This window comes from Phyllostomus discolor, chromosome 8 (assembly GCF_004126475.2).
Source record: "Phyllostomus discolor isolate MPI-MPIP mPhyDis1 chromosome 8, mPhyDis1.pri.v3, whole genome shotgun sequence".
Classification (NCBI taxonomy): Eukaryota; Metazoa; Chordata; class Mammalia; order Chiroptera; family Phyllostomidae; genus Phyllostomus; species Phyllostomus discolor.
In genome coordinates, this window is record NC_040910.2 from 5,771,979 (window position 1) to 5,794,414 (window position 22,436).

The 22,436-nt window shown below is 37.8% G+C and overlaps 1 protein-coding gene across 10 annotated transcripts in view; it reads left to right on the forward strand.

Annotated features, from left to right (window-relative positions):
* The window catches only part of ABHD18 (abhydrolase domain containing 18), a 31,326-nt gene that overhangs the window by 1,320 nt on the left and 7,570 nt on the right, over positions 1-22,436 (forward strand). For 4 of the 10 annotated variants that reach the window (XM_036031791.1, XM_036031792.1, XM_028520050.2 and 1 more), the window contains exons 2-10: positions 4,339-4,447; positions 5,513-5,597; positions 8,028-8,128; positions 11,028-11,106; positions 11,208-11,292; positions 12,909-12,936; positions 17,040-17,178; positions 19,883-19,972; positions 20,888-20,989. In XM_036031791.1, the coding sequence (XP_035887684.1) occupies positions 4,356-4,447; positions 5,513-5,597; positions 8,028-8,128; positions 11,028-11,106; positions 11,208-11,292; positions 12,909-12,936; positions 17,040-17,178; positions 19,883-19,972; positions 20,888-20,989 (801 nt within the window). In that variant the 5' untranslated portion in view covers positions 4,339-4,355. Of the gene's footprint in view, positions 1-187; positions 664-4,325; positions 4,448-5,512; positions 5,598-8,027; positions 8,129-11,027; positions 11,107-11,207; positions 11,293-11,344; positions 11,716-12,908; positions 12,937-17,034; positions 17,179-19,882; positions 19,973-20,887; positions 20,990-22,436 lie in introns of those variants that run through there. The other 6 variants (XM_036031796.1, XM_036031794.1, XM_036031793.1 and 3 more) reach the window with 6 other exon arrangements.

A 22,436-nucleotide genomic window follows, 5' to 3' on the forward strand; every position in this document is an offset into this window, starting at 1 on the left:
CAAGAAAGTACATAGATTAAAAAAAATTTTTTTTTGCTATAATGTTGTTTTACTGTATTATCAGCTTTTTTAATCTCTGGAGTCTAGTACAGTGTATGGCACGTGTGTGTGTGTGTGTGTGTGTTTATACAAAGGGATTTTTAATTTCTATTGCACCAAGCGAAATGGTTGTTGCTCGTTGAATGAATGCTTATAGAATTACCTCATTTCATCCCTGTAACAATAGTTGGAGTGGGGTTGTCTCAAGCATCCAAGGAATTTGAAAGCATAGAGATTAAGTAATATACCTAGGGTCACACAGCTAATAAGCAGCTAATAAGCAACAGAGCTAGAATCCAAGAAATAGAGGACTTCTGACTGTAAAGCCTGTATTTTTCACCACCAGCCTTCCTGTGAAAAGAATGAAGAATCTTTTCCATTATCTCCTAAAATATATCAGAATAGGTATAAAATCAATTTTATATAAGCAGAATAATTTGCTATTATGTATCCAGTCAGGTATTATTCCCCTTTTATAAGTTAAGGTGGCTTACTCAAGGTCACAGAGCTAGTAGAAGAACCCAGGCCTTCTGACTGTACTGTTTTCCATTGCTGCCTCCAAGTGATGACTTTGGATCACAAAACCTCAAGGAGTGGAACGCACGTAAACCTGGTGAAATCTAAGTAAGCTCTGGGTATTGTACCAGTTGTTTTGTTTTTTTTTTTAATGCAAGAAAAAATTATTTCTTAGGAACACACATAGCACCCAAACTAAGTAACCACTTTTGGAAACCTTTTTTAAAAATGTGTTTTTAAAAGCCCATGGAAAAGAGGAGCCAAGTTTGAAAAGAGATTAGATTATTTGCTGAATGTTTCACATAGGATCTGAGACAGCCCACCCAATGGGTTTCCTTAGATGACTGCTTAAAATAGATATTCACCCCTGTAAACAAATGAACACATGAACTGCCAATTTTCCTACTCTTCTCCTGTATAAGACTAAAACAATTAAATTTGATGAGGTAGGCTCGTAGATTTTAATAGTGGATATCTGGGATATCTAAACTCTTTTTCTGCTACTTAAACTTATATTGAAAATAAGTAATTTAAAAGTAAAGGTATAAGATAAAAATCAGGTCTCTATTTTTGTGGTGTAAAATTGTACATGGTGGTCTTTTTCTAAAAACTCATTTGTGATTTTGAGATATGTATCAACTATATGAAGATAAAAAGTCCAGAAAAAATTAGGGTTGCATTGTTTAAATGCTTACGTACCAAAGCAGTAGGAGATCAAAGTACTAGATGACGTAGGGACTGCTGAGTGCCACTAGCAATAGAGCTCATTTTTAGGAAAGGCTTTTCATGCTTTGGCATAGAGCGAGAACTTCTATTTTTGTTTCACTTGCTTTTTCCCTGTCTCGTTGGCTGTATAAATGTGCAGGCAACAGGTATGTCAGTCTGTTTTGATACGTACTTCAAGAACGGGCCCTGTTTCTGCGGAAGCTCACTAGTGTCAGACCCGCCTGATGCAGGGGCTTTAAGGGTCTGGTGTGGCTCCAGATGGTGCCTCCTACGGTACATTGGAGTTTTCTTTACCCTGGGCCTGGATTATAAAATCTTCATGGTGGCACTGGATAGTGGCTAGCCCTGCCCAGAAAGATCTATATATTTACAGTGTCCCGGAAAACCTGGTCTTTATACATTGTTCTTGGGACCGAAATGAGATTTAAGAGGATCTGTGTAAGTTAAGTGTGTATCTGATTTGCTTTCTGTTCTTCCTGGTCAGTTGTTTGCTGGCACGTAAATACAGCAAGGGATGTGCTGGCTCTTGATTTGGAGTGCTGAGTCTGATGACCTCTATTACATGGAATTAAAGTGGTTGGGAAGGCTTTTCCAGTATAGGGATGAAAGTTAGAAATGATTAAACAATTTTCTAGTAGTTTACAGAACATTTGAAGAGCTCATTGTTCTCAGGTTCTTTCCTATTTCCTTTATAACCACCTACTTTTATCTTTGTCTTATTTCTTTTTATCTATTACCACCCTAGAAGAATATTGCCTAGAAAAATGGGATGACTCATGACCAGTTCAGTACTTCTCACTGTAAAATATAAGTGTTGCAATTTGGGTTTGTTTTGTTTTTTTTTAACACTGATATGGAATCTGCGTATTGCCATTGATGCTGTGGATGTTGCAAAGGAAGACATTGCCCCCCTTCCTTTTCCTGCCACTGTAGAGAAAATAGATATTTACCCCTCACTTATAGACCTATAAGTGGCCTGTAATACTTCAAAATGACAATGAAGTCCTATATTCTAATGACATGTCACTGTTCTATTGCAGTTCAGTAAATGTGCACAAAAATGTATCAGTGACATTTTTTAACTATTCCAGAATGACACAAGGAGTGAAATAATTAAAAGACCCATTCATGTCTCAGAATTGTCTTTCCTTATGCTACATTCTATGCTATAGAACCCCCCTGAATAGAGTTACATACCTAAATTTGTTTTTAAAAAGGGGCGGGGAGTTGACCCCATAATTGCAAAGTAGAGCGCTCATACATAATTTTGGTAATTGGGTAATTAGTAAACTGTTCATTTTCACCCGGCATACTTCAGAACTCTGGCACTGATCACTCCCAGATCAGCACCGCGGGAGGTAGTGCAGATCCCGCAAGCCCAGTCCGCCAGGGGCCATTACTTCCGACGCCAGCCACACTTTGACTTGGCTGCAGATTTGGGGGTTCTTGTATCTCCTGTGGATTGATAATTTGCTGGGACACTCAAAGAACTCAGGGAGCCACTATGCATATGATTACAGCTTTATTACAAAGGATACAATTTAGGAGTTCACTATACTTTTGTTGTAGTTGTTGCTATTTAAGTAAAAATGTTTTAAAAGTGAAGTATAACTTAAAAGTGTATAAGTCATAAGTAAGACTTGGTTCATTTTCACAAAATGAACAAGCTGTGTTTTATGTGACAAGGATTATAGTTAAAGGTGCTGGCAAGGAGCAGGAAAGGCCACATTTTTAAAAATCCAAATTTTTATGGTCTTCAGAGATTAATCAGACAGGTGGAAGCTATGCGGACACCAAAAGGGAGGTGTGAAAAAAAAGTGACAGGCTGAAATAATGTAGGGGCCTCTGGAGAACCTGTAGGCTAAATACATACGCTGACCAGGAATCAAACCCACAACCCCTTGGTGCAGAGGACAGCGCTCCAACCAACTGAGCCAGCCAGCCAGGGCAATAGATAGGTATTCTTAAAGCTCATCGATGGAAAGGCAAGTTTCCATTTTTCACTTTTTAGTTAGAATAACCCTGGAACCTGAATCAGGTTTTTCCTAAAAATCAAAACCACACCATTCGATTTGAAAAGACAGAGGTAAATATTAAAAAATAAAATGAACAAACATTTTGGAACTACTTGGGAAGGGGACAAGGGCCACACAGGCAGTAGCACTGACTAGTCGTCCCTTTGCCTGCAGTGGAGTGTAGCAGACAGTGTTGAGTTACATCTGGAGCTGTGTGCCTGGGATTCGGTCCCAGTTCTGCCTCCCACTTGCTGTATGACCTCAGGTAAATCTCCTGTCCTCTCTGTGCCTCAGTCTCCTCATCTTAGGGTGATCGATCCTTCTTTATAAAGTTGCTGGAGGGTTTAAATGAGAATGTGTGCGTGTGTGTATGTGTGTGTAGTTTTCTGAATGGTTCCTGGCAAATAATACAGTCCCGTATAACTGTTAGCCACTGCATTTTTGTTTGTTCTTTTTCATGTTTTCTTCTGGCCACTACTGTTATTATCCAACAAATATTGAGTGTTTCTGACAGTCTCTGTGCTGCGGATGGGAAGTCCCTGCACTCAAGGAACTGAGTTTAGTGAAGCTGAGGGCTCTATTTCATCTTTTCTATTTTCATCCCACTTCTTCTATTCTGTATCTCGTGTCTTATTTCCAAAGAATAAATGCAGGGTTCCTGGTTCCATCTCAGTATTTAATTATTCTTCCCAGCTTCATTGAGATATGATTGATATATACTGTTGTATTACTTTAAGGTATGTAAAATGATTGGATGTATGTATGTGTTGTGAAATGATTACTACAATAAATTTAGTTAATTAAACTGAATTTGAAACTTTCCTTGTGGTGAGTACTGTTAGGATCTATAAGATAAATAAGTGCTGGGGATATAATCTATAGCACAGTCAACTATAGTTAGCAGCACTGTATTATATATTTAAAAGTTGCTAAGAGAGTGGGTCAATCTTTAATTTTTACCTGATATTTGAAGAGAAGGTTAGAAAACTGACCTGCTGCATAAAATAAAATATTTTAAAGTAATTTCAATTCTGTTTCATAGATGTTTGTTTACTACTGATGGGTGTGAGCAAGTTAGATGTCCTATACCGGAGACTTCTCCTCACAAAACTTTTTATCAGAGGATGGGGAAGGCCAGAGGATCTTAAAAGGTAAGTGTTTTTTCTGAATGCTTATTCTGACTTTGATTTAGTAAACTTTTAAACTTTTATTTCAGCCATGGCCAGGTATCTCAGAGTGTTGCCCTAGTAGTAGGTCAAGGTTGGAGGTTTGATCCCCAGAGCACATACAAGAATCAATCAATGAATGAACAGACAAGTAGAACAACAAATCAGTGTTTTTCTCTCTTTTTCTTTCTCCCTCTCTCTCTCTTCCTCTCCCTTCTTCTTCTCTTTCCCTCTCAAATCAATTTTAAAAAGAACAAAAATAAATAAAATTTTATTTCACTTTTAAAGTTCTTTGATATATATATGAAAATTAAACATTAAACAATATAAAAATGAAATTATTTCCTTTTCTCTATTTCTCTTATTTTAACCCATATAAATTGAACTATTTTCAAAGTAATTTGGCTGTAAAAAATAATAATAAAGAGCTCTTAGAAACACAAACTAGATTTTTAACTTTAATATTTTTTAATGATTTTATTTATTTATTTTGAGAGAGACGGGAAGGGAGGGAGAAAGGACAGAAACATCAGTGTGAGGTTACCTCTTGGGTGCCCCCTACTGGGGACCTGGCCTACTGCCCAGGAGTGTGCCCTGAGTGGGAATCAAACCTGCAACCCTTTGGTTCACAGGCTGGCACCCAGTCTACTGAGTCACGCCAGCCAAGGCCTTAACTTTAATAATTTTTAAGTTGATTAGAGTTTCTAGGGACTGAGCATTCTTGGGTAAATTGAATTTGTAATGACTACAAAGTTAGGATATACTGTAGCTCATGGGAATATCTGGACTTAAGAAAATAAATTTTTAAATTCTGTGCCTGTAATTTTGAGTCTTAATACATGTTAATTACTTTCTGAACAATGATATTTCTCATATTTTTTATGAGGTAAAATGTCCAGCTTTCAAAAAAATAAGAGCCTTATTTTTTCTTTGATGATTAAAACTAAATTTTAACATGTTTTATAAACTGGACTTGCTAATTTTTGCTCATTCATTAGTCTCAACATATGGATGTACTGAATTTTTTCCTTTTTCCCCTTACCATAACAGACTCTTTGAATTCAGAAAGATAATTGGAAATCGAGAAAAATGTCAGAATCTGGTTTCAAGTGATTATCCAGTGTACATCGATAAGGTACGCAAATAAAATAAATGCAATTATAGAAATTCTGGTTTAACATACATATGTGGCAAGAATAGATTGAATGTTAAGAGTATAGTAACAGTAAACATTAAAACATGAGTACAATATAGATTTTTCATGTAGTATTTTTAAATGCTGTGTACGTTCTAACAAGGTGCTTATAATGGCTATATTCATTTATATTTGAGAACATATACCTGCCTAAATATAAGAAAGAAAACATTTAGGGCTGGATCTTTTTGAGCCTCATTTTTTATCTTTAAGTTTATAAGGGTTAAAGTAAATTATTCAACATTTCAGAAGAAGTGGAAGTAACTCAGGGACGTACTCTGGTTGGAGAATCACTACATGAGACGTTACTAGCAAAAACAACTGTTAACTAACATCAAGAAATGGCATGGGGTATAGTTAATTGCTGAGAGAATGGTAGAAACAATGCTGTAAAATTAGAGAAGATGAGAAAATATACGGCAGGCCTTTGAATAATGTCACTTTGTTATAATGTTATGAGATTGCAGGAACTTAACTCTTGTTTATATCAATTTGCCTGTGGTAAAATTGGTTTCCTTATATATTGTTTTGCTTAAAGTCACAGAACCCATCCATGACATGAAGTGAGGGCCTACTGTATTTGAAATAGTTTTGCTTTTAAGCAACCACATGCTTTTCTGTAAAATCTTTCTAGGTTTATGCACTTGGATACTTTTGGGGAAGTGTCACAAATGGGCAGGCATCACATCCCTTGCTGCCCTCAACCACAGCAGCCCCACTTTCATCTCTTTGATGTCCTGAATATGTTCAGAAGATTTCTGTTTTTGTGTCTGGCTTGTTTCCCTTAGCAAAGTTTCATGATTCATTGAAGTGTGTACCAGTACATACTTCTTTTTTATGGCTGAATCGTGTGGCTACATGGCATTCTACTTACCCATTTATCAGTTGATGGACATTTGAGTTGTCTCTGCTTTTTTGACTATTATGCATAATAATGTATGAACATTCTTGTACAAATGTTTTTGTGGATGTATGCTTTTAATTCTTTGGCTATATATTGAGGCGTGAAATTGTTGGCAGATATGGTAACCCTGTTTAACCTTTTAATGAACGGCAGCTGTTTTTCCAAAGTGCACCACTTTACATTCCTGCTAGCAGTGTTTACTGGTTCTGGTTTCTCCACGTGCTCATTTATTTTGTGCTTCTCCTGGCTGTCCTAATGTGTGTAAAGTGTATTTTTGTGTGTGTGATTTTGTTATGTTTTTCCCTGCTGACCAATGCTAAGCATTTTATGTGCTTATTGGCCATTGTGTATCTTTTGGGGGGGAAATATTTATGAAATACCTGGCCTGGTTTTAATTGGGTTATTCATCTTGTTACCATTGAGTTGTAGGTTGCTTACTTTTAAAATCTATATTATGTATAGCTCTAAAATAACTTTGTTTTCTTACCAAGTTCCCAATTATCTCAACACAATTTGAGATAATGGGAATTTGGTAAAATCCCAATTTCAGGAAGACCTTAAAAGTTTCTCTTTACATTAGTTTGTACTGCGTCCTTTAATAAATAATTTGTTTTTCCAAAATACATAAGAAGAAAACTTTAAAACTATACTTGCAGGCACAGTGATGACTAAAAGGTAAAGATTTCTTGGATTAAATTTTCATATTACACACATCTTAGATCTTCTTACCATTTTCAAAAAATGCAATACAACCCCAATTAAAACATTGAGTTTAACCTTAGACCTTAGGTCCATAAACACTGCTAACATTATTTTGGATGAGTCATTAGAGCACAATCAGATCAGGAGTACCTGGGAAAGAAGAGTGGTGAGTAAAAACTGGTTCGGTCACACGTCAGTGGGTGTTATAAAGCTGCAGCATGATCAATACCGCATGCTACTGGTTCAGAAGTAAAAGGCTAGTAAGAGCTTACAAAGGATTGAAAATAGTATGTCAAAATTTATGAAATTTACTTCAGAGTAAATTAGCATTTTATGTCACTTGCAAAAAATGTGGATTATTTAATAAATGAGGTTGTCACAAAGGATACATACTAGGCCTTGGAAAAGTCTTTAATTGAAGGGAAATTTTTTATAGAAAAACATCTATCTGCCCTGGCTGGTGTGGCTCAGTGGACTGAGTGCCGGCCTGTGAATCAAAAGGTCCCCAGTTGGGTTCCCAGTCAGGGCACATGCCTGGGCTGTGGGCCAGGTCCCTCCCTGGTTGCGGGCATGCGAGAGGTAACCAGTCAATGTATCTCTCACACATCAATGTTTCTTTCCTTCTCTTTCTCCCTCCCTCCCTCTCTTTTTAAAAATAAATAAACAAAATCTTAAAAAAAGAAAGAAAGAAAAACATCTACCTACTATAGATAAAGCTGTCTGAGCTTCCATGTATATACATCTTGGTTTTGCCGTTCTTTTAGATCGAAGAGCAGTCCGACTGTAAGATCCTGGATGGGCACTTTGTCTCCCCTATGGCCCACTATGTGCCTAATATCATGCCAAGTGAATCTGTGATTGCAAGGTAAGCATTTGTATTCCGAGTTAAAGTACTAATTTGTGTACATCCATTTAAATTATAAAAATATCAATGCCATGTTATTTGAAATTACCTACTATTAATTACAACAATTATTTAGCATTATTCCCATTAAACATGGGGAAGAGGGAGATTGAAATTATAGAGCTTTGGTAAGAAGATTTTTAAAAATAACTTAAGGCAAATGAAAATGAAAGTACAAAGTACCAAAGCTTATGGAATGCAGCAAAAGCAGTTCTAAGACCAAAGGTCATAGGGATAAACTCCCAAATTAAGAAAAAAAAAAAAAAGATCTCAAACAACCTAAGTGTACACACCAAGAAAATAGAAAAAGAAGAACAAACTAAGTCCAAAGTTAGTAGAAGAGAGGAGATAGTATAGATCACAGCAGAAATAAATGAAATAAAGACTATAAATGTAATATAAAAGATCAGTGAAACTAATTGATGTTTTTTTTTTTGAAAAGATAAACAGAGGAGATAAACTTTCAGCTAGACTTGCCAAGAAAAAAAGAGAAAAAGACAAATACCATATGATCTCATTTATATGTGGAGTCTTTAAAAAAAAAAAAAAGACCGCCAACTCATAGAACAGACTGGCAGTTGACAGAGGTGGGGTATGGGGAGGTTGGCAGAGTGGGTGAAGGTGGTCCAAATGTACAAACTTTCAGGTATAAAATAAGTCTTAGGGGTATAATATACAGCATGGTGGCTATAGTTAATAATTCTGTATTGTATTTTTGAACATTGCTAAGAAAGTAATGTTTAGCCCTAGCTGGTGTAGCTCAGTGGATTGAGCACAGGCTGTGAACCAAAGGGTCACCAGTTCAGTTCCAGTCAGGGCACATGCCTGGGTTGCGGGCCAGGTCCCCAGTGGGCACCATGTGAGAAGCAACCACACATTGATATTTCTTACCCTGTCCTTCTTCCTCCCTTCCCCTCTCTCTAAAAATAAATAAATAAAATCTTAAGAAAAAGAAGAAAGCAATTCTTAAAAGTTCTCATCAAGAAAAAAGAACAAGAAAAAATTTTAGAACTGTGTGTGTTGATAAATGCTAACTAGACTTGTGATCATATTACAATATACACATATATTGAATCATTATGTTATACTCCTGAAACTAATAAACTAATAATATCTTAAATGTCAATTATGTCTTTTAAAAAAACAAAGATTTTGAAAGCTGGAAATGGGAAGCCATCAAGATCTACATACACGGGGGACCCCACAAAAACCCTGAATTTATTTACAAAAAAATTATGTATTTATTCTTATATGTTTGAACTTCAGTCACCTTCAGTACTCTCCCATTTGATGTAGTACACCTATCAAGATATTTTTCTCCACTGCCCAAAACAGTTTTTGAACTTGTCAATTTTGTTACCTTTTAGTGCTTCTGCCATTTTTTATTTCACCTCTTCAACACTGGCAAAACATTTCCTTTGAGGACTTTTTTTATCTGGGGAAACAGAAAAAGTCACTCGGTGAGATTGCATGCATAGGGAGGGTGGGGCATGGGTGTCGTGCCATTTTGGTCAAAAACTGCTGAACACTCAGTGTGGTGTGGGCAGGTGCGCTCATAAATTACCCGTCAGAAAATGGGCAATAGTGTTGAAAGTCTTCAAAAAAATTGACTGAAGCCAGATGCAGCCCCTCACCACAATGCCAGCTGGTCCACGAATACAGATGGGTACCTAGAACCCTCACCTAGTGGGGGGAAGCCTGGACTACAAGGGGCCTGCCCTCCAGAAGACAAGTCTGGGGTTTTGGGGAGGTCCCCCTTTGTAGTAGATACTTCCTGGGTGCCTCATTGTACCTTATCTCTGCTCTATGACCCCATATCCATGTCACTTTTCTGTGGTTAGGCTATCTTTCTCTGTTTTTCATGCAGCTAACAAGAAGATAGCTACCACAACACCACAGAGCTCTAATTAGTGTCTCTCTTAACCCCAAATTACCAAAAGGACAAATCATATTGTCCTGATTTGGCCTATACTTGACCCAACCATTTGTGGTTGGGGGGCTCACGTGGCCCGTACCCTTCCGTCATGTGAACGAGCACAGGCTGTGTGAGAAGACATACATATAATTTGAGCAAACTTATCAATGAGCCTATACCAGATGTGTGGTCAGTTATTACTATAATAAAAAATTTCCTATTAACTTAAGGCTATTCTCCAATAAAGAAGTCTGTAAATCCATTGCCACAGGACAAAAGGAAAGGACAAATAACTGCAGAGGTATCCCACTTTATGTGGAAAACATTTCTTAATATTTTCATTTCCCCCAAATCTTCAAAATATCAAGAAGTGGCATAGTGCTAAGAGTGCAGAATGAAGGAGAGTAGTTGATATTGTTAGTTTTCAGTATGAGGTTGAAAATTCAGAGTCTGTTCCCATGAGCACAAAACAGAAATAATTATTGAAACCATCCTAAATGTAATTGTCTATGTTCTAGTCAACAGTGTATTGACAGTAGATTACTAGTGACATTGTCCTTTGCCCAAGCAAAGTAAGCTCAGAAGTGCAGTTCTTGTAGTCTGAGATGCAGCCACCTAAGAATTATGTTTTCTAAGAATAAGTCATATACATTGATGTCTCTCCCGTAAGAAAATTTCACTATGCATTGATAAAGTGGTATTGAATAGGTAAAAAATCATGATAATAAGTTCTGTGTTTATGTCGTCATTGAATACATAAAGCAAATTTACAATATCTTTGTTGCTCTTAGGCAAACATTAGTTTAATTAGTCAATTACAGTTTTAATTTAAAAAATCTGAAGATCTTTTCTCCCAAATAATTTAATTATGAAATGTTTGAGAACTGAAAGTTTGTATTACAAGCCTTTTAAAGATAATTTGCTGATGTGTTTTATTTGAAATAGGTTCCAATTTATTGTGCCTAAAGAATGGAACAGCAAGTACAGACCCGTGTGCATTCATCTGGCTGGAACAGGGGATCATGTAAGCCTTGGCCATAATAGCGTCTGTCCACCTGGTCAACATCCTCTCCCCCGCAGGCGTGGTGCCGGAGCCGCTAAGTGTGCCGTCTTTTCTTTCCTCAGTATTACTGGAGGCGACGGACCCTGATGGCTCGCCCTATGATTAAAGAGGCCCGAATGGCCTCTTTGTTGTTAGAAAACCCTTATTATATCCTTTTGCGATACGTGGAAGTCTCTCATCTTATTTATTTATAGATGTAGTCATCAAAAGGAATGATAGATAGTAGCCACCTTTTCTCGATCAATTGAATTTAGTCATCAGTTCAGAAAATACTTACGAATGAAGGGAAAACTTACTTCATGCCTTTTAAAAACCCAAGTAAGGATGATGCTTCTATTGTATCACATAGTAAAGGTAAATTGTACCTCTGTTTTCTGTGAGACTTATGCTGCATTTTAATATCAGTAAGTGAAATGCTAAGAAAACCCTCATGTTTTCGATGTTTTACGGTTAAGTATCAGTGGAGGTTTAGAACAGTTCTTAACTTAATTTTCAAGATGACGTCAGTCTGTGCCCAGAAGAAGAAACGAAACTGATGCACAGACAATAAAGAAATGCTCGACATTGCTGGTAATGAGGGACATGTCAAGTTAAAGCAACAATTAACAAAGATTTAAGGACAAAGCAGTAGTCACAAGGTTTTTGTGAAAGGGGTACTCTCGTTACTGGTGACTGTGAATGTCAGCCCAGGCCTGGGGGAAAGCATTTTTACCATATCGCATCAGGAGCCTTAAAAAATTTCATATCCCTGACAGTGATTTTCATTCTGGGAAGTTTATTCTAAGGATAAAATACTAAGAAAAGAGAAAAATGATAGCAAAGAGAAAAGATATCTATATAGCTTTACTTATAATAGTAAAATATTAGAAATAGCTTGAATGTCCAATAGTAGCAACATGGTTGAGAAAACTGTTGGGAAATACGTTGAAAACATAATATTGAAATACTGTACAGTTTGATGTATCATTTATTGCTCTATTGCTTACTACCTGTATAATCTTGAATTTGTTACTTAACCGTTTAGTACATCATTTTTTTTTGTTGTTGGTAATGGGAATAATCTCTTAGATTTTTCTGAGCATTAAATACTTAATACTGTCTGGAACATTGCCTGGTAAATATTGTGTTGAGTAAATTTTAACAGTTATTAAAAAGTTTACATCAATGTTATTTATGCATATATATGCAAAAAAACCTAAAAATAGAAAACCTATTTTTTAAAAAAAACTGTGCCAAACAAAAAATACTGGAAGGAAATATACTGAGGTGTTAATATAATTGTCCGTAAACAAAGTAGTTTGTTTTTTTCCTAATAAGCCTTTCAGTATTTTCTAGGTTTTCTTTTTTTAAAATTTTTATGAGTTTATTTGAGCCAAACTGATGACATAGGCTTGGGAGCAAGATCTTCAATGCTGTCTGTCTTCTAGGTTTTCTATCATAAATATAAAAATAAGAAAAATTAACAAACTTCAGTTGAAAACTTAAAACTAAATACTAGTTACGAATATACTAAAAACATTGAATTGTACATTGCAAATGGGTAAAATGTGTGGTATGTGGTAGTGTCTCAGTAAAACTCTAAAAAGAGAATAATTATTGATTTGAGAAACCTGAGAACTTCTAAACAGCACATTTGGGGTAACTAGAAAATAGTTATTTCAGTATTAACTTCACTTCAACTTTAATTATTTTAAGTTAGTGTTTTCTGATACACAGAGTGTATTTAATTATTTTAAAACTTTCTCTTTGACCCACATTCTCAAATGGCTGCAGGAAACCCAAGGACCAAATGTGAGTATATGTCACCTTCATTCTCGCAGTCTTCATACTGAATTTTCAGCAGTGTTAAAATTTTTAGTAGTCTTTGGTTAACCATTTCTCCGTTTAATCTCCAAATGTTATTAGGGGGAAGTTCTGTTATAAAACTATAGTAGAAATGATAGTTAAATTTTTACTTTAAGCTTTTTGTATTTTAAATGATTGCCAGGTGTGGTGGGTTTGGAGCAGTTTAGAAGGGTACAAAGGGTATAAACAGCGATGGAAGGAGACCTGACTTGGGGTGGTGAACACACAGTACTGTATACAGGTGATGTGTTGTAGGATGGTGCGCCTAAACTGATACAGTTCTGTTCACCAGTGTCACCCCGATGAATTCACTAAAAAGGAAAAGGTAAATTAATGTAAAAATAAAGTACATTTACTTTGTGAAATTAAACACTATTCTTTTTATTCTTACAGTGCATAACATAGGTAATCTGAAGATAAACTTTCTCTTCCTGGTCTTTTAAATGACGAACGTTGAAGGCAGTTTTGTTTTTGTTTTGGTTTTTTTTTTGTATTTTTATAATCTATATTATGTTTAATTTTGGTTCATTCCAGAAATATTTGGCCCTAGACACTGGGAAGACAGCAAAAAAGGACGAAGTCCTTAGTTTAATGAACTTATATTGTAGTATGGGAGGTCAAAATACATAGGATAATTTTAGATACTTATCAGTGCCATGAAGAAGATAAAGAATAATAGAGCCTGGGTGCAGGGCTGAGCTGTAGTAGATATGAGGATGTGACGTAATGAGAAGGAGCCTCCAGGGAGGTCAGCCTCAGCGAGGAAGAGGAGGTGAAAGGCCCTGGGTAAGCACGGGCGGGGCGGGGAGAGCAGAGCCCGCCGCCCGTGAGGCCAGAAAGGTCTGCTGGGTCCAGGCTGGGAGGAGCCCTGTTAGGGTTCTACTGTAAGTGCCGTGGGGAACCTTTGGAGTATTTGAAGCACTGGAATGATCTTATTTATGTTTTTAAAGGCTTATTTTTGCTTACTGGGATAAGAGTAGCAGCAGAGAAATCAAATAGGAATTTATTATTACAGCATGCTAGAAAGAAAGTGACTCTAAGGTGGTAGAAGTGGAGATGCAAAAAAATTCTGATGGATTTGAGATATATAATTTAGAAGCTGAAGTGATAAGACTTGCTGATAAACTGGATACTGTAGGTAACAAATCAGAAGTTCTGACTTGGACATCTCCGTGATGTCTGTTGGGCCTGCAAGTGGAGAAGTCAAGTAGGGACTTGGAAAGTGGCGGAAAGGTAGGTTTAGAAGTCACATGTCCATGTGGTCATAAAAACGGTCATGGAAGTGGGGTGTGGTGGGGGCAACCCTATATCCTGTGGTTAGATTTAGAATGAACTTTGTGAAAACTTGGGGAAAATTACGTCCAGGCTGAACAGTTCAAGAATTCTCACTCTTAAACCAGACTAGGTGTGTCACTTTCACCCTGTCTGTAGGTGTTTAAAAACCAAAAAGAGTTTATTGTGTTGTACTGAAAGGCAGAAAATTGTTTAATAGAAACATTCTCCCTGGCTGGTGAAGCTTAGTGGGGTGAGTTGAATGCCAGCCAGCCTGCACACGGAAAGGTTGCTGGTTTGATCCCCAGTCAGGGCCCATGCATGGGTTGCGGGCCAGGTCCCCGGTTCAGGGGCGTGGGAGAGGCAACCGATTGTTTTTCTCCCTCTCTTTCTCCACCCCTTCTCCTCTCTCTAAAAATGAATAAATAAAATCTCTAAAACTTTTTTAAAGAAAAACAAACATTCATGACTTTGGCTTCATTACATAGATTGGAACTGTAACTTGCCACTTACTAATTGTATCACCTTGGCCTAAGTATCAGTCACCTCATTTGTAAAGTAGGAAAACCATATAATTTCTCCAGTGCAGAATTGTGAGAATTAGGTTTATAAAGTACCCTGTCATATATTATATACCCAGGAAATACAACAATGCCCCAAGTATTTGATTTTTCTCAAATAATTTGTGAGAAATGGCTTACAATTTAAATAATAATAAACAGTTCTCTTTTTAAATGTCTTAACCCTATTTTCATCCAAAGGAGTTATATAATTTGAGACTGGGTTTATAGTTATTGACAACCATTGTCCCAGAACCTCACACCAGTATCTTCTGTATAACAGAGTGAACTGAGAAGTAGAAAATTGGGATGAGGATAGGAAACAAATAAAAGGATGAATGGGTTCTTTTCTGATGAAGCACGAGTCGGTCTTTTTCCACATAGGATACCACAGTTTCCATAGCGAGAAGTCCTGCTTTATGGACAGGACAGTGGGCATACGCTTCTGGGGACCAGATTTCTGTTTTTAACAACTTGGAATTCCTGTGTCACCCAGTTCTTTCCATATGACTATTCTACCTAGGTGTATAATGAATAACTATTGATAAAATGAGTGCACACTTTGACATAAAATGACACTTTGTGCACTTTCACCCACTGGCCAATTATGTGTGTTTATATGAATTAAGGTTTTTTTTTTTTTTACTAATAATCTTGGAGAGAAAGAAAGAGACGGATGGGGGTGGGGGCTTAGGAATTGAGACTCAGAGAGAAAAACATCAATTTGTTGTTCCACTTCTTTATCTATTCACTGGTTGCTTCTTGTCTGTGCCCTGACCCGGGATAGAACGCGCATCCTTGGTGTATCGGGGTGATGCTTTAACTGTACTACTCAGCCAGGGCTGTATGAATTGTTTTGAAAAATAGATTCTAACATGGTCATTTTAGTAACACAATAATAATGATTTTTATCTCTATGTACGAGTGGTTCTGGAATCTAAAAAAAATGTATTTAAGTACTTCTTATAAGGAAATGTATTTTCATATAAAATCAGTTCCTAAGAACAAAAAAATTCAGTTAAATTGGTTTTTTAAAAATTAATCAAAATGTATTTTTATAAAAATTTATTTTTCCAGTATTTTATTATACATTGTGTATTTTGCAGAAACAAGCAATGTAAAATTTTGGTAATACATGCAACTAGTATTAGGTTAAATTCTTTTACATTGCTTTTTTTAATGTTATACTTTAAGTTCTATTGTAATAAGTTTTTTCTAAGGGGGGACAACTATAAATTTGTTTTTCCTTATATTTATGTCAGTCATGGAAATTTAAGTAAAAATTGGCAGCATAGAAATATTGTTTTCTGCCCTGGCTTTTGTGGCTGAGTGGTTGAGTGCTGGCCTGTGAATCAAAGGGTCTCTGGTTTGATTCCCAGTCTAGGGCACATGCCTGAGTTGTGGGCCAGGTCCCCCCAGTAGGGGGCACACAAGAGGCAACCACACACTGATATTTCTCTTCTTCTCTTTCTCCCTTCCCCTCTGTCTAAAAATAAATAAATAAAGTCTTTAAGAAAAAAAAGAAAAATATTATTTTCCCATTCAACATTTTAAGTTTTTAAGTGCCATTGAATAAATAAACTATTCTTTTTTCTGAACTTTATAATAGTTAAATGGATGAAATTCAATAACAATTACATGCTATAGAGCATATACACCATATCTAAAAATGTATTTTACGTGAGCTCTGGCTGGGTCACTCGGTTAGTGTTTCATCCCAATATGCCGAGGTTGCGGGTTTGATGTTTCACTCTCTCTCTCTCCCCTCTCTCTCTCTTTCTCTCAATCAATAACTAAATTAAAAAAAAAATAAGTTTTGGTGATTATTGTGTAGAAATATATTAGCCATACTTTTTAAAAATATATTTTATTTATTTTTTTTAGAGGGGAAGGGACGAAGAAAGAGAGGGAGAAAATCATTGATGTGTGGTTGTCTCTGCCACACCACCAAATGAGTGCCTGGCCTGCAACCTAGGCATGTGCCCTGACTGGGAATTGAACCCTCAACCCTTGGGTTTGCAGGCTAGCACTCAGTCCACCAAGCCACCCCAGCCAGGGCAGCAGCACTTTAATTACATCAACTGAGTTCATTATTTTATTTAGCTATTTGGTCCTTTAAAAGAAAATGGTGATTTCTGGCTGCCTGTTTTAAATTTATTGATATTAAAATGTAAATGCGTAAAATAAATAATTTTCTTTTTTGTTTTGTGAGGCTAGAAGGTCCAGCTTAAAAAACGTGTCTGACCTATTTGTGATGGGAGGAGCTCTTGTGTTAGAATCGGCAGCTCTCCTGCACTGGCTGGAGAGAGAGGGCTATGGCCCTCTGGGAATGACCGGAATATCCATGGGAGGACATGTAAGCCTTTCCTTTCGACTGGTATTTACTTGTGATTGTGTTTATGAGCTCTAGGGAATCTAATTATTCTCAAAATTCCTGTGTGTATAGAATTAATTTTAGTTTTGGTGAAAGCAGAAACAGATTAAATTTCCATTCCAATTAGAAAGTAATGATTTTTTTTTTATGATTTATGTAGATACTGATTGTGCTTACCCCACAGTTACATCTCAGGTATTGAATTTAATATTAATACTTTATTAAAAGTAGATTATAAAACTTAGCTCAAGTTTAGAGTAAAATGTCTTATGTTGGTAAACAGAGCTAATTTGGAAAATACTTTTCATTCGCCTCTTATCTGTACCCCCAGTACCACAAACCTGTTTTACCTTTATCTTCTAGAGTGTACTCAAATGGCCTTCTAATTGGTTTCCCTCTCTGTATTCTTTTCATCTTTTTCTTAACGGTTTTCCTCCACACCCTAGTCATCTTAGTTTGATCTCAGCTCTGTCCTGCTTAAAACTTGCCAAAGGCTTGCCGTTGCACTGGCTGAACTGTGCCAGGTGCTGACATCCTTCTAGTGCCCCTCCATGCCCTTTCACCTACTTGAGTAACACTTTGCTCTCTGGTTCCAATTTGGAGCTTACTTCCTGTGAGAAGCTGTCCCTGACTCCCAGCCTTACTCCACGCTGTACTTCGTCTCCCATTAGTTCACTGCATTTATTCAGCAGTCTGTTTGCTCCACAAAGCAGTCGATTCAGTGAGGACCAGGAACGTGCTCTGGTTCTTTATCTGGACGTGTTAGTCACTCAATGCATTAAAAACATGCCTGTCCAGAAGGTACCCAGCCACATAGTATGAAAAATAGAGATATTTATCAAAGAATATACGACACACAAAAAACATTGCACATAGGACAGTGATACCTCAGTCCCCTTCAAAGTAGGCACCTTGGGACCTCACACAGTTCTCCCAGTTGCCATCAGCTGCCTGTCATATTTTCCTGAATGTCATTGACTGTCTGAAATCTCTTCCCTTTCAGAGGTAATTTTAGCTTTGGGAAAAGCCAGAAGTCTCCAGGTGCCAAATCTGGGCTGTAGGGGGAACTGAGTCACCTGAGTGATTTCATGTTTTGCCAAAAAACTGCATGAGATGTGATACATAAGTGGGTGCATTGTCATGATGAAGCTGCCAATCACATAGCTGTGGCCTTCTGAATCCTTAGAAGAGTTTCTGTGGAGGAATGTCCAAGCTTGATGCAACATTTGATGTACATCTGTTGCTCTACTTACTCAGTCATTTTGAATGCGGCAGCCACACAGTACAGATGCTCACTCAATGCTGTTTACCGCCTCCACTGACTAGTACAGTGAAGTCATCACTGTTTACACATGTGCAGTCCAGTTCACTCTCCTTGGTTGCTAGGTTACATCGATGTTGCACAAACTGTTCTCATTATATTAACAATGGTTGGGCTCTCTCTGAATAGACCTTCTATGTATTGTTTGCTGTAAGTCAGTTGAATTATAAAATTAAGTTCAAAAACTTACTCATTCAAAACGGTTGCCAAAGAGTGAATCTGGTAAAATTAGCTTCAAGAACTTACTCAAATTCAGAATAACAACTACCAGACAGTGAACGTGCAGGGTGGTAAAGGATTTATTTTCCTACCTAGTAGTGTTTCCATTGTTATAACGTAGGTTGGGACCTTCTCATTTCACCTGGACTACTGCCTCTTAACTGGTTTTCCCACCCAAATCTCATCCTCTTTAGTCAGTCCTATGAACTACTATCACTTTAGCTTCCTTGCATCACTTCTTTGACAGTGCCACTCCTTTCCTCAGGCCTCTTTATCAATCCCCCATTATCTATGGAACAGAGGGACTTCCAAGCTGGTTCTGATTGATCTTTCTAGCACGGCCCATCTCTCTGACCCCACTGGCCACATGGGCATCATTGACCAGCCAAGCTTAAGTACAGCACTGTGCAAAAGAAGGTTTACCCATCAGTACCTTAAACACAGTTTATCCTTGTATTATTACCTATTATTGTATTCTTTTCCACACGAACGACTGTACACCTACTTTTGCCCAGCCCTGTTCCTCTACCAGACACGCTCTGTGCTTTCTCACCCTCCGGCCTTTGATCGCGCTGCCGCTTTCATGTGGAAAACAAGACCCCATCCTTCACTTTCCCCAGAAGACGGCCACTTCCTGAAGCCGCCTGTGATTCCTTTAGCCAAAAATAACTCCTCCCCTCTCTAAACATACATACTGCAATCTTTTGTATCAGTTATATATTCTGCTTTGTCGCCCACCAACGTCCTGGCACCCGTCAGTCAACCCCAGGGGTCTGACTGTGCAGCTGGGGTTGCGCCGTGCCCCAGAGTCACTCAGGTAGCGAGCGGTGCGCTCAGCCTGCTCGCAGCATCTGCATCTCCACGTGCTTGGTCTGCACTTCCCCGGTGGAACGTAGCCTCTGTGAAAGGCCTTGAGATCACTTAAACCTTCTGATGTATTTTATTGCTTTGAAAGGGGGAAGTTGTGTGTTGTTGGATTTATGACTTGGGAAGTTTGAAAAGGTTTCTAGACATTCTCACAGTGCTTAAAGACTTTATGTTCATGTCTCATCTCACCAAGTGCTTGTTAATATTAAATATTTTTTATTTTAATATATAGAAAGTTCAAACAGAAGCTCTCTAACTGACTGTGTTAACATATTACAGATGGCTTCCTTAGCGGTATCCAGCTGGCCTAAGCCCATGCCATTGATTCCGTGTCTGTCTTGGTCCACAGCATCTGGTGTCTTCACTACGGTATTTAATTACAACTAATATTTTAAAAAAATTATTTACTGATTATGTACATGTGTATATATAATGTGTGATTGATTGTGTGTGTGCGTATGTGTGTGTGTATATATATAGAGAGAGAGAGAGAGAAATGTTGATTTCTTGTCCCCTTTATTCATCTATTGATTTGCTCATTCTTGTATGTGCCCTGACTGGGGATCAAACCCGAAACCTTGGCATGTTGAGGAAACGCTCTAACCAACTGAGCTACCTGGTCAGGGTGCAGTCAATATTTAGATAGCTATACATGCTTACATGGAGTTGTTTTGGGGGCTCCCCAAACCACTCCCAGGTTTGGTGATTCACTGGAAGGAATCACAGGACTCCGCACGTAACTGGAATCGTGACTAAGACTCATTACAGCAACGGGCACTGGACAAAGGCAGCCAAGGAAAGGCGCCCAGGGCGAAGTCCAGAGGACGCCAGGGGCGAGCGTTCAGTGCAGCCCTGCACGACGGGTTCGATTCCTGCAGCTGTGAGCTGTTGGCAGTATAGGCAAAGTGGTGTGCACTAGTGCAGCTCGCGTGAGCCCGGAAGTCCAGGGTTTTATCAGCGGCCAGTCGTGGAGGCACCCGCTGCCCAGCACGGTCCACACTTCCAGAAGGAAAGCAGGCGCCCAGCAGACACAGCATTGTTGGCACCAGCAGTGTAAGCTCAGAGACCCACTTGATCACGTAGGGAGTCCCACGTGAGGGGAAAGAACTGGTTAGCAGGCATGTTCCCAGACTCTCGTCAAGGGCCAGCCTTTGTAAGTAGGCCCTTCTCAGGACGGGAAGCCTCAAGCCCGCTGTGTTAACTCTTTCTGCACAGCAGTAATGAATTTTGTTGGACAAAGTGGTGGGTGGTATGATTTGATCTTAATTTGGTTTGTTATTTCAGGGTGTGCTGAGCAAATCGATTAACTGGAGGGAGCTGGAAAAGCAGTATTATACACAGACAGTGTATGAGGAAGAAATCATTCACATGCTTGAATATTGTGGAGTAAGTATTTTTAATTTCTGCATGATGTCAGGGGAAGGGTTCATTGTTTAATGATTCCGATGTTTACAAAGAATTGCAAAATTTTAAAAAAGCAGTACTATTTTTTACTTTAAAAATTTGTTATTTTAAAATAAAATATAGACATAAAAATAAAATTAAAAAATACAGATACAGGAAATCATGCAAAGCAATTGTATGGCTTACTACCCTTATTAAATAGCAAACACATTTGTGATAGGTCAAGAGTAGAACTTGACCACCAGGAGCCACTTCCATGTCCTGACCAAAAGGCCTTCCCTCCCCCTACTATTAGTTATCATTATCCTGATTTTCTTTTTTTTTTTTCTTTTTTTTTAATTTTTTTTAATTTTTTTTATTATCCTGATTTTCATAGTATTTACTTCCTTCCTTCTTTACAGTAATTGTCCAAATGTACATCTCTAGACACTATAGTTATTTTATGTTACTATTTTTGTGGTGACAGTGTGATTGATGGAGATAAGAGAATTAGGTGCAGACAAGGGGGAAAAGGATAATCATTACATTTCTTTTATTTGATGTTTCTTTTAAGTGTCTATTATTATTATTATTATTATTATTATGGTTTACTCTAATACAGTTGTCCCAGCATTTCCCCCTTTGTCCTCCTCCGCCCAGCACAGCCCAGCCCGCCCCCTGCTCCCACAGTCAGTCTCTACCCCATTGTCCATGTCCATGGGTCATTGTTACGTGTTCTTTGAACCCTCCCCCTTCTTTCCACCCTTCCCCCACCTCCCCTCCAGCAGCTGTCAGTCTGTTCTGTTTCCATGTCTGTGGCTCTGTTTGGCTTGTTAGTTTATTTTGTTCATTAGATTCATTCTATAAGTGAGATCATATGGTATTTGTCTTTCAGTTTGTAAGTTCCCTTCCATCCCTGTCTTCCCCTTAAAGTTTTTCTATTGAAGAACTTGGGCTCTTTATCTGTAGAATTTCTCACACTACAGTTTAGCATCTCCCTCCATGCTCTATATTGCCTGCAAACTGGCAACCAGGTCTAGAGACTTGATTAAACTCAGTTTTTGCTTCCTTGGAAAGAGCCTGGGAAGCAGGTAGTGTATCTTATCTGGTTGTCTTTTTTTGTGTGGAGCAAGCCTCCATTGATGCTTTAATGCCTATGTCGGTTAATTTCTTGAGAGTTGCAAAACACTGGTATCCTAATTATCATTGGTTTGTTTGGGTACTTTTATAAAAAGGTACTTCTCTCATCTATTGTGTGGTTACCTATTAGTTCAGTTCATATAGGAAAGGCAGGGTAAATGCTTGATTCTGTCCCTTAATTGGCCCATTTTCAGGAATTGGTTGCCTGTTTCTCTCCTAAGGTGACCAGTTCTTTTCATGAATTTTAAAATGTTGCATTATTACTTTGAAAGTTACTGAGAATCTCAGAAAATCTCAGAAAGAAAAAGAA